At 40.5% G+C, this 12,384-nt stretch overlaps 2 protein-coding genes across 17 annotated transcripts in view; one reads left to right on the forward strand and one right to left on the reverse strand.

Moving 5' to 3' along the window:
- Positions 1–21: 21 nt before the first annotated feature.
- Positions 22–12,384, forward strand: part of RAP1GAP3 (RAP1 GTPase activating protein 3) — a 55,995-nt gene continuing 43,632 nt past the window's right edge. For all 13 annotated transcript variants that reach the window (XM_025142814.3, XM_046905546.1, XM_046905607.1 and 10 more), the window contains exon 1: positions 22–118. The gene's annotated coding sequence lies outside the window, so the exon portion shown is untranslated. The remainder of the gene's footprint in view (positions 119–12,384) is intronic.
- Positions 1,756–6,478, reverse strand: TMEM139 (transmembrane protein 139). 4 transcript variants are annotated; one of them, XM_015294073.4, is made up of 4 exons: positions 6,389–6,478; positions 5,981–6,079; positions 4,794–5,102; positions 1,756–3,485 (listed from the first exon to the last, which is right to left on the reverse strand). In XM_015294073.4, the coding sequence occupies exons 3-4, from the start codon at positions 5,039–5,041 to the stop codon at positions 3,077–3,079; spliced, it is 657 nt and encodes a 218-aa protein (XP_015149559.1). In that variant the 5' UTR covers positions 5,042–5,102; positions 5,981–6,079; positions 6,389–6,478; the 3' UTR covers positions 1,756–3,076. The 4 variants fall into 4 exon arrangements, with proteins under 4 accessions (XP_015149559.1, XP_015149552.1, XP_015149564.1 ...); XM_015294066.4 differs by having other exon boundaries at positions 5,981–6,084; XM_015294078.4 differs by having other exon boundaries at positions 6,296–6,478.

Consider the following 12,384-nt stretch of genomic DNA (forward strand, 5'->3'; position numbering starts at 1 on the left):
GCATGCTCAATGTGGGACTCCAGGACTGATAGGCGCGCAGGGCGACATGGCTCCCCGCCCTTTCCTGCCTCGGTGTGGCGGCGGGGAAAGAGGGCGGTTCGACCTTTAGAGGTGGAAGGTGGGTTTTTCCGTTTCACGCGCGGAAGCTTAACAGAAGCTGGAAAGCTTTAATCGGCGTTATGGATTAAGCAAACAAAACCTTAGCGGCTGTAACCATTGACGTTTTTTGTCATTGTTCTGGCTAGCTCTTGTGTGTGTGTTGGTGACCTGAAATTCTTTTCTGACTCTTAGCAGTTTGAGAAAATTCCTGAGCCGCTCAGTTTTGGCCATGAAAGTCTCCATTCCCCTGTGGTACAGCTGTACTCTTTATTGTGGTTTGTACTTTTATACACACAGCAAACAAAGAAACTGCTCAGAAAGGACCTAGGGGGTCCTGGTGGATGAAAAACTACAGGTGAGCCAGCAGTATGCTCTTGCAGCTTGGAAAGCAAATGGTATCCTGGGCTCCATCAGAAGAGGGGTGGCCAGCAGGGAGAGGGAGGTGTCTGTCCCTCTCTACTCTGCCCTTTGTGAGACCCCATCTGGAGTACTGTGTCCAGGTCGGCTCCCCCCATTATGAGGAGGACAGGGAACCGTTAGAGATGGTTCAGAGGAGGGCCACAAGGATGATCAGAGGGCTGGAGCACCTCCCCTACGAAGACAGGCTGAGGGAGCTGGGCTTGTTCAGCCTGGAGAAGAGAAGGCTGCAGGGTGACCTCCTTGCAGCCTTCCAGTGCCTCAAGGGAGCCTGCAAACAGGAGGGGAGTCGACTCTTGACAAGGGTAGATAATGGCAGGACAAGGGGGAATGGTTGTAAGTTGAAGAAGGGAAGATTTAGGTTGGATGTCAGGGGGAAGTTCTTTAGCAAGAGAGCGGTGAGGTGCTGGAACAGGCTGCCCAGAGAGGTTGTGGGTGCTCCATCCCTGGAGGTGTTCAAGGCTAGGCTGGATGGAGCCCTGGGCAGCCTGAGCTAGTATTAAATGGGGAGGTTGGCAGCCCTGCCTGTGACAGCGGGGTAGGAGTTTGAAGATCCTTGAGGTCCCTTCCAACCTGGGCCATTCTGTGATTCTGTGGTGACCCATCAATAAACATGCAAGAAATAGTAGGCTTTAAAAAAAAGTCACCTCATCTCTACCCACGAACTTGCCTCTTGTGTTACTCATACGATATAGGTATCATAGCTGCTTCATCTCTACTGGTTATAAAGTGATTTAGCTGAAGGTTTAGAATTGCAACTCCTTCTTTTCTTTTTCTAAGCCAGTGTTATTAAGTAAGCATAGTGGTGATACTGTAAGATGGTCTATCAGGGAACTCTCTAAGACTCAAAGTGGAGCGTTAGAAAGCAGACATTCTTAACAGTGGTGCTGGATGCATGGGGGGTAAACCTCCTATCATGCATAGCTTACACAAAAGATCCTCAGCTTATATACATAACTGGTGTTACATCTGCAGAAATTTTTCAAGATGTGTATTACATATGCAGAAGTTTCTCAGAGTCATGCTACATATGCTGAAGTTTCCCAGAAGTATGTTATGTATTCAGTGACCGATTCCAAGCAGGACCTCCTATTTCCTTGGTACAAAGACTCAGCAGAGCTTCCTTACCTCCTTGGTTCAGTGACCCTGTTGTCTAAACAAATTTCAGGGCAGGGGCATCCACCAACAAACATAGGCAAGCTTAATAATATTGTTACAACTAGTATCCATGCCACTAGATATTTCTGATGTATTCCTGTTTATTTATAAACAACATACAACTTTTTTTTTTCCTTTCAACTATAAAGAATCAAGCAATAAGAAATAATTTATTTACTTTTAGCTTATGATATGAGTTAAAAATGATATAGTCATAGGAAACAATGCTGTGATGATGGTTATTCTCAATCATAAGGAGATTAGGATGACCATTTTTCTCTATTTTTTAAAAACTTTGACATTCATCAGATCTGAGTGTCTCTTTGCATCCTGCAAACCACTTTAGCGCTGCAGATCCTAGTAGTTTAACTAGTCCATTTTAAAACACTGTTTACCACTGCTAATTGATAGAGCTTAAACCTGGCTCAAAAGGAGAGCTGTACTGATGAAGGCCATCTGTGCTTTGTGGCTCCTATTTGCAAGTGCTCTCTGCTGTAGTCACAGCCTTGACTGAGAGGCTGGTCCTTTCCAGGTTCCGGAAGGAAACCTCCATACATGGGGTTGTTACAATGAACTTCAGTTGTTGACCTTTTTACACTAATGTATGTCATGATGACAAGAAAGTATCTTGAGCAATCTGTTTGAGTCTGCACTGTAATATGAATAAAGTCTCTTGTAGAGCTGTAAAAATCGGTGCTCCAGACAGAGGATCTGTATATGTTCTCCCTCTCTCAGAGGGAGAAAAAAATGCTATTGTCTTCCTCCAGTCAACAATCTGGAGGCTGTGTAGGATAAGAACCTTCTGAACAGAATGTGTAATTTTGTAATGCCATTCCTGCTGTGAGCTTTTCAACCTCAAGCTGGTTAGCAGTGAAGTGGTAGGTACTAGGTGGTGCTAGCATTCAAATGAGCACAGCCACCCTCTTCTTAGTCACAGCACAACTAAAACAGTGGTGGGAGTGCAGCATAGGGTGGCAACAAACAGCACAGAAAGTAAATGTGTGTTGTGCCAACGCTTTTATAATCATGGGACTGCAGTCTCAGTCTCTTAGTAAGAAATGTAAGGTGGTTGGTGATCGCAATGCTCTGTGATGCTGCTGTTTGTAATGCTTCTGTTTCTCTCCTTTCCGATGCAGGTTGTCTTTCTTTACAATTCACTTTCCTCCCCACAAAAGGTGCATCTCCAGTTTGAGTTGCTGCTGTATATCACACAACGTTCTTCTCAGTGGTTTTGTTTATCTTGTGCCAAGATGAGGCATTGTGGTATTGCAGTGAGTTATATTTTGTGCAAAAGGGCTGTAGCAAATTAGATGCTAGTTCAGCTTTGCTTCAATGAATGGAAAGACAATCTTAATGTATCAAGGTGAAGGTTTGGTCCTGCATTCATAGAAAGTGGAATTAATCATACAATGGAGGGCTGGAAAGCATCATCAAAGACCTCATCGTTGATGGCATTCTCATAAGCAGGTGGTGGAGTGAGTGGTTCCAGTGGCTCAAACCTATCTGCATTACCTTTCATTTCGTTGATGTCTGAAACAAAGCACTGCTGGCCTGGGGGCAGAACCAGTTGCAAGTGCATCCTGGAGTCTCTGTCTGTCTCGGAGGTGCTCCTTGTGTTTGATGCCACAGAGATCCCAGGAAGTACCACGGCAGTCTCTCCTTGGGCAATTGATTCAATAACTACGTTATAAGGGGGAGGTTCGCTCAGTGGTGAGGGCACTGAGCCTGGATTGGATGCTATTGTCCATATTGCTGGCACTGACATAGTCATCACCTCCTCGTATGTAGGTGCTTCATAGGCAGCATTTATCCTATGCACAGAAACAGAACGTCAGTTACTGTGATCATTCATTTTATTTTTAATGCAGAGGCATGTAGTTGGATAACAGAATAGGGAGCGTGCTACAATCAGTAGGTAGGACAGAGGCAGGATATCTCCTGTGGTATTATTGTATGTGATATTCTGCTATTGCACTGGCTCACTTGTCTAGCCATTTTAATGTCGTCTCCTGATCTATTTGGCTTGTTTGACCATTTTCCCCCTGACACCAGAAAAATTAAAAAAAACAACAACACCACTCAGTTCAGTATATTAGGCTTACCTTCATATCCACTTATTTTAAATGTATTACTAAAAATTGCTAATTAATAATTATCTATCTGAATAAAAGAGAAGCATGGTTTTTTTTTTTAAACCTCTGTTGTAATACATTAGCTCAATGTTCATAAATATTTAAGAACATAAGTTCTTAAGAGAAACATAAATATTTTCACTTAACTTAAGCAAGGTCTGAAGAAAAATGTCTGCAGAGAAAAGTGCTACTTCAGAAACTTTTTATCTTTTAGGTCGTATTTTTAAGTAAGTAGGTGGTAGTTTTCTTCTAGTATGTTTTAAAGCTAGCAAAGCCAAAGTTTCTTTCTCTATATGCTTTCTAAAAATAAATATGTAATAACATTCTTGCACTCCTACAATACCCTGTGTTGGATAACTGTAAGCAATTTATGGAGCTGGGTAATGATTGTCTGGATTATACGGCCAAGGAAGCAAAGATACAAGCCACAGTAGGTGAATTGGGATAAATTAAATGATACTGAGTAACCTGCAAAGGAAGCCAAAAAGATGTGGAAGTATTCAGAGCCTCTCAAAGTCTAGGCCTACTAGTGTCACATGTTTTTTTTTTTAAGTCTGGAAACACACCCAGTTACGGGTTCTTTTTTAAAAGTTTGCCAAGAAACAGTTGCTCTGGAGATAAGGTTTATAGAACTAAATCCACCTGAGATTCAGTATTACCTTGGCATTCTTTTTCCTTGTCTGACTCATTGTTTGGCAGGACTCAAATTACTCACTGGAAGTTAAAACCGAGCCTGGTTTTTTAACCTTCGTAACCTTGATTGATCATAGATCGATCAATTTGAAGGGGGAAGAAAATAATATTGGACAAGATAAAAGAGACCCATGGCACAGGTATTTGCAACCTGTGTCATATTAATACAGGAAAACCCTTTTATCTTTTGGAATGGTTTTAGTGTTTAATTTCCTAGAGGAAGGGTGGCAAGACAATATGTAAAATGGCTGTGGTTGAGGAGAGATAGTTAAAGTAAGAAGAAAAAGTGCTTACGCTTCTTGGCTTTGACTGTTTGGAGGTATCTCATTTGTGTCATGCCGATGCTGGTTCTTCAGGTAACACTCAACAAACACACTCAGCAAATAGCCAGTCAGGCACACTCCACCTACCCCTAGGAAGAAGTAGCCTACTGGATTAATGTTGGATGAAATGGCTAGCATGGTGACCCCAATGAGAAGAGCAGCAGTGAAAAGAAGCAACAGGGCTTGACGGATGTTCTTCCAGTGTGCTTCTAACCACATGGTATAGTGGATGGTGGTAGCAGATATTTGAGAACAGATAAGGAGTTAAGGGGATAGACATCTGTGGAAGATTTAAAAGAGATAAGAATAAACCACAAGTCTTTTTCAGCTTGAAACATAAGCGTGCAAATGTTATCAATATCATGACCAAAATACCATGTATGTGCAAGTTCAATCCATCATGAGAACATGCAACTATAGACATGCATAGTTAGCCTAGGAGATCTATGTATAAATACATGCTAGTGTAAATGTACTAGAGTATTTTATGAGAATGCTTCTTGAATTAATAGGAATGCTTGGACTTGCAGTTGGAAGACATAAAAGGCATAAATAGACCATCAGATCTTACTGGCAGGCTTATCTAAAAAGTTACAGTTACCTATTCCAGAAGTCTAGGATGAAAATTTGAGGCTGTGCACTTTACATAAAAGTGATAGACAAGTTTTATTCTAGCACGTTAATGAACATTCAGATACTAGTTCAGATCACAGTAAAAAACATAGCCATATTAATGGAGCTCTCTGCCTCAGTAAATGGTTTCCTATGTAGCATTATAAACTTCTGTGTAGCATTTCAGCAATAATATCACATTAGGTTCTAGATGTGTCTGTTTTTGCAAAATGCAGACATTTTAGTATAAGCCTCTCTCTTCAATTATTTTCTTTGATGTGCTTTGTTGCACCACTCTATTCCTAAACACTGGTGCCTTTCCTGTCCTTAGTTCCAAACCCCATTTCTCTGAAAAATAAAGCAGTTGCTCTGTACAGTCAATATGGAGTAAATACCAGAAATGAGTGGTGTTCAAAAGATATTATGATTAATAAGTCACCTTGCATGTGTTTACACTAACATATATTCTACATATAAGCACATTCTCTCTAAACAGATAACTTTCTTGCTACCTTTTCTACTGTTGACTTAGTAGAACGCACTTACCTGAGGGAGGATTTGGTAGGTTGTAGCAGTCATGTTTTAACTTCTCTCTTCATCACAAGGAAATATATGCAAGCTCCTCTGTCCCTGCTCCTTCCCCTTCTGACCTGAGGACAGAACAGCAATAAGAACTCTCCCTTCCTCCTTCTCAGTTTTCCTTTAGGGAGATGAGGAAGATTTATGTTGAAAGTAAAAGCTGGAAGCTGGTGGATATTGGAAGGTACATGTCATAGGAAGGTTGTACGAGTTTTGTATAGGGACATAGAACCTCAGTTTTCCAGATTCTGACTCAAAAACTATTTCTAGCCGATCACATACCTTCTACTCTTTTCCAGCTCTTCCAGATCTGTCCCACAAAAGCAGGAAATTCATTAGAAAAGAGGGCGGAGTGAACAGTGGGGGAGTGCTTACCTGTGTTTGGTCTGCTGTACTTTCATGAGAGTAACTCTGCCCTGAAATCTACATTCCCTACATGCAGCAGCAGGATCTTGAATCTCTGCCTCACAAAGCAGGAAGGACAGCAGGCCCAACCCACGTCACATGTCCCATATATAAACCTATTTACAAGTTCTGTAAAATGTAAATCTGTACATTTTTCTATCCTAATTGGTTGCTGCATGTGAGATATTGTTTTATGACCTCTTTGTTTTTATTTTTTTATGACCTTGTTATTGTTTTTATGACTTTTATTTACAAATAAAAGGAAAAAAAGAAGGGTGTAGGTTATTACGGTTATTACTTTGTAGTGGGCTAGGTTGAAATCCTTTCTACTCCCAGGGTATGTCTGGGAATCGGGAATACTCATACATAGCAGAGCAGGTTCTGAAGTACTTCTTGAAGTCTGTTATCATCTATACCTTAATTGTAGGTCTGAAAAGCATTGGCAGTTCTCAAATACTAAATATATATTACCTGTATGAGCTGACTGGTTTATCTGTAATATGAGTATGCCCTACTACTGATTGCTTATTAATTAATATTCGGTGTTGGTCCTCCCAGTTCAAGAGGCAAATTGAACGGTTGGATGTGAACTGTCCCCAAGATGATTTGAGTTTTGGAGAGCTCATTGGCTTAAGAAAGGTTAAGGAAATGAGTTTTATAGCCTACAGAATAGGAGGCTTGGGCAGGTTGGGAGTGTCTATTCAAGTTTACCAGTACTTTGTAGGTAGTTGCAGAGAGGATGATGGTACTCTTCACAAGGATGAATGGTACAGGAAAGAGGCAATAGGGAAGATGAGGAGTGTATTTTGGACGTGAGAAATAAAGTTTTCAATGTGAGAGCAATTAAATGTTGCTGTTACTTGCCCAGGGAAGTGGTTGAATCATCTTGGCTGGAAATATTCAAGACTCAGCTAAGTTTAAGGCCTTGCTTTCTGAGGGAGTTTGAGCCAGTGATCTTCCCTTCCAGCCTGGACTTGTTTATGTTTCTAAGTCTCTAATATTCTTTTCCCTTATAATTTGCATTTTGGCTGCTGACAGATAAAGGATTTTCAGCTCTCTCTGTTTGTTACCCATTCTTAACTTTTGAGAGAATTTCAGTGAAGATGCAAGACTTAACCATGTAAAGAGGAAGAAGTCAGGCTTCTGGTGTATGCGCGTCATTTGGCAAATTTATCATCTAAATGGGAAAAACAGTTTGTTTCTTATAGCTTTTTCTGTTTGCCTAATGTTGAGAACACCTTAGCTGCTTATGAGGATTGGACAAAATTGTTTTCACAGTTTCTCTGTGCAGAAAGTATAACTGACTGGAATCTGATGCCTGATTACTGACAACAACCTCTTTCTAACCAGGCAGCTTATAGGCTGGTAGTTGTAAAATTGTTCCTTGGAGACAAATGATTTAAATTCTACCAGGTTGAGAAGAGAACTAAAACACACTTCAGGCATGGCTGAGCATTCAACTTACTGAGCTATTGTAATAAAAAAGCCAGAAGAATTATTTTCAAAGAAAATATTTCCACTTTTTAAAGCAGTGAGTTAAAGTGTAATTTGATGAGGCAGCTGAATAAAACTGTTAGTTAACTTCTGTGCAAAATTGTAGCCCTTTCTCCTTTCACCTGCCAGCTGTCAAAGCATGTTCTCCTTGCAGGTATCCTAGCACTCAGCTGACCCTTTGCTGAGCCAGCTCTGCTGTCTAACCTTTCCAAAAAGTACTTATGTTTTTCCAGAGTGGATTGTTTGCCAGTTTAGTGGGCTGAATCTGATAAGCAAAGGATCATCTATCTAACTGCTAGATCCCCGTTCAAGGGAAGAAGTGCAAATGGTGGTGTGGTGAAAGGGAAGGATAGGAGAGCAGAAATATCTTCTAGGTCTGCACTGTGTGCCATTTGGTCAACCAAGCACAAAACACTGGAGTAGAAGGAAGTTCTTTATTTGACTGAGTTAACACCAAAGCCCTGCAGAAAGGTGTAGAATCTAAGACTCGCCTTGTCCTCAGCAAAGCCTATTAATTATGTCAGGGGTTGTTAGCTAAGATTGAAGCCTTCAGGCAACTTCCAGCTCCAGTATGGGCTCCGACTATTGTTGAATCCTAATTTGAATTATTTACCCTTCTACGGTCTTTCTTCTGCAGAGAGCTCAGGCACTGCAGTCTTCAGCATGATCTGCTGCTGGGAGGAGGCATGTAGAAACAGCTTTGGGGCAGGACCTTTTTGCTAAGTTAGGAGAAAGTTACAAAGGTAAAAAAAAGCTTCATTATTTGATAGACAGCTACTTCTGTGATTGGAAAGGTTCTATTAGTGGATAGATAAAAAGCAAATAGTTTTAGCTGAAAATATTTGGAGTAATTTTGATTGGTGCACCATTTTTTGAAGTATTTATAGACATAGTTATGAAATACCACTGCGAAAAATGCTAGAAATTGTGGGTATTTCTGTTACATTAGTTGTTACTTTTATTGTTTCAGTTTATTTTATCTTGAGAAGTAACTTCTGTATATTATCCCCGTGGAATTTTATGGATTACTAGGCTGAATCTTTAGGAACGATTTTATGCATTTATAAGAAAAATAACTGCGTAATGCATCTGTGAGTGAATTAGTTCAACATTTCTATCAGTGTGATACAGACTGCTTTATGAATCTTACGCTACAAAACCATGTGAACTTCTATGAACTAACAGTATTACTTCTGGTAACACAATGCTCCTTTTTGATGCCCTTTTGCATTTCATAATAACTTCTGAAATTTCTGTGTTTATCTGCCGTTTTGATTCTCTCCTCAGTCTAATTCAGACTGCCATACCTTACAGTATTTTATGTCTGTAACAAAGAAAAATGAATCACATAGCCCATCAAGAAGTCTGTGCTGATGCCAAGATTTAGAGAAGCCAGATGGGCTTGGAAAAGCCTTGAGAGCTATTGCTATACAGTGTTCATGAAACAAGGCATAGAAGTCAGGGAGGGTAACCAAAGACATTTATACTGCCACCATAAACAATCTCCCTTTCATGTGCGGTAGAGATACTTGTTTAAGAAAACTTTATATTCTCTATTGTTCAAGCATGCTCTGAGAGATCAGACAGCATATTTCTTTAGTTAAGATGGCAGAATTTGTTCTTCAGTCATTCTACCAGTATCTCATTGTTGATCTTTGTTCACCATTCATTCTCTAAGAAGCACTTTACCTTTCACCTTTCCCCTGTTTCATCTCACTATCTATTCTACCTCCTGCTCTGACTGCTACTAATTAACTTAGTACCTGCAGTAACCTCTCTTATCAGGCAGGTATGCAGAGAAGCTCGTTTTACTCCCAAGGGCTTGTGACGTAGATACCACGACACCATTAATCTCTCTGTAATCATCAAGTCTGTACCTTTTTCCTGAAGCAATTTCTGAGATTCTGTGCAAGTACTGGGAACAAAGTGGTACTGAACCACCTTTGCCTATCTTGTCTACCTTTTCCTTTGACCTCCGGGTTCTCCTTAGTCACCTTTGTGAATCATGACTTCAGTTTTTCTACTGAGACTTCTCCATGTCAGGAGCATGTATCTGTGGGATAACCATGACCTATGGTGGGTACGTTTCTGGTCACACTGCTATCTTGAGTATTAGGAAGCAAAACCCTGACAAAGTCACACTTGTGCTTGGATGTTCAAAAATATGTGTGATTTTGATAATTGCAGTTATACTTGAATGTTCCTGGCTGAATGAACATTTTTCTTGGGAATTGGCAAGAATTCTGTCTTCCAGAATTTCTGTCTTCCAGTTCTCATCAAACAGAGGGTAAAATTCATTCTAAGCATGGTCACTGTATGGTTTTTGGTGGGCATGGCTGTCTTCTACCTGCAGTGACTTCTTTCTATCAGTCAGGGTAGAGATGTATTCAAAGAAGAACTGATACTGTAAGGGGAGCTTCTACTGCTGCTACTAGTTCCTCATCTGTCTCAGGGATACCTGAAAATCTTAAATTTGCAGAGAATAAGTCAGAGAACTTATTGTGTTGTGCAGGACTAGAAGATTTCTCTTTTCTGAAAGAGAGGGGTTACATAAGAATGTTCAGGGCTGCCTACACATTTAAAATTCCTAGGTGCTTGAAATTAATGAGGAAGTTCCTCATTTTCTGCCGTGAGAATGGTGGAAAAGTAACAAACATTTATCAGGGCTGTGATATTTGATTTCATCTCCTATTTCAGACTTCTAATATTCACTTAAGTCACATTTTTTATCTTTTTCCCTGAAAAAAAAACAAACAAACAAACGCCAAAGACTGTAAACTTCCTCATCTTTTGTTGTTGTTGTTTGTTTTGTTTTGTTTTGTTCTGCAGCCTCCATATGGCAGGAACTTTAAACCTGAGATTTCATTAGCACTGGTAAAAATTTCTGCAGCTGCTTTTGTTTAATGATGGAGCCCAACCTGGTCTTTACTGTTTACTTTGTGCTGGAGGACTTTGTAGGATCTCTGCACATGCAGTAGTTCTATTGCTGAAAGATGTTACTACATATAAGATGTGAATTGTCAGTATGCAATCTATTGAGGTATGTCCTCCTGATCTCCATAACACTACTAACTAGAATATAAGAGTGACTTCACCTCTTGTGCTATCTGAGAGCTCCTAATTTGGATCACAAAGAGGAGGAAAGAACATGACTATGACTAAAGGTGAGGAGGAAGGATGACAGTTAAAATCTGTCTTCTGGAATACTGAGAAAGAATGAAGTGGAATACCCAGTGTGAAAAGAAGTGAGGAAAAAGAAATAGTTTAAATGAAATTAGGAAATCAATTGAGAATAGTTAAAAGAACACAGGAAGATCACAGAATTACAGAATTGTAGGGGTTGGAAGGGACCTCTAGAGATCAGAGCAGTACAGCAGGCTTGACAGGTGGGTGTCCAGACTGGTCTTGAATATCTCCAAAGAAGGAGACTACACAACCTCCCTGGGCAGCCTGTTTCAGTGCTCTGTCACCCTCACTGTGAATAAGTTCTTTTACATATTGGTGCAGAAGTTCCTGTGCTCTGGTTTACGGCCATTTCCCCTTGCACTATCCCCGCAGACCACTGAAAAGAGGTTGGCTGTGTCCCTTTCTCTCCCACACTTAAGATATTTATAAACACTAATAAGATCCTCTCTCAGTCTTCTTTTCTCAAGGCTGAACAGACCCAGGTCACCCATTCTTTCCTCACAGGGGAGATGCTCCAGGCCCTATATCATCTTTGTGGCCCTCTGCTGGACTCTCTCCAGGAGATCTCTGTCTTTTTTGTACCATGGAGCCCAGAACTGGACACAGTACTCCAGGTGAGGCTTGATCAGGCCAGAGTAGAGGGGGAAAATCACCTCCCTTGGCTTTCTTGGCCACCAGGGCACACTGCTGGGTCCTTCTCATGTACTGACTTACTAGAATTTATTAAGTGATGCTGGAAATCAGAGAGAATAAAGCTTCTACATGCTGAGCAGCTTTATTATAGAATAGTGTTTGCCTTCCTTTTCTGCAAGCATAAAGCCAAAGGAGATGATATGCAGTGAGAAAACTTGACGTAGTTGCTGCATAGTTCTTGTGCCTTTGTCTGCTTCCCTGCTCCTAGTCTTATAGTCTTGCTGCTTATGTTACCAGTACATAAGGTTGCCTTCCCAACAAGCTCTGATTGCTAAAAGGCAAAAAGCTAACCAAGTAAAAACAAAGAAGTTTTTTTCTTTTTCTTCCCATTGGATTAGAACATGCAGGAAGCACTAATACAGCCAAAAGAGGGGACAAAGGGCAACAAATCAAGTGAGGAAGGTCAGAGAGAAGTAAGTTGTTGAGAAAAAAAATAAGAAAGAAAACAAATTCATAAATATGTTTTAATAAGGACTGCTTTTGCACTGTTAGATATTCACTATTCAAAGGCAACACTGGTTGTTTCATCACTTCCTTAAGCACTAATTTTCACCATGTTTTCTCCAGCTGCGCCATAGAGGCAGCAGACCTCA

This window comes from Gallus gallus, chromosome 1 (genome assembly GCF_016699485.2).
Source record: "Gallus gallus isolate bGalGal1 chromosome 1, bGalGal1.mat.broiler.GRCg7b, whole genome shotgun sequence".
In the NCBI taxonomy this organism is placed as follows: Eukaryota; Metazoa; Chordata; class Aves; order Galliformes; family Phasianidae; genus Gallus; species Gallus gallus.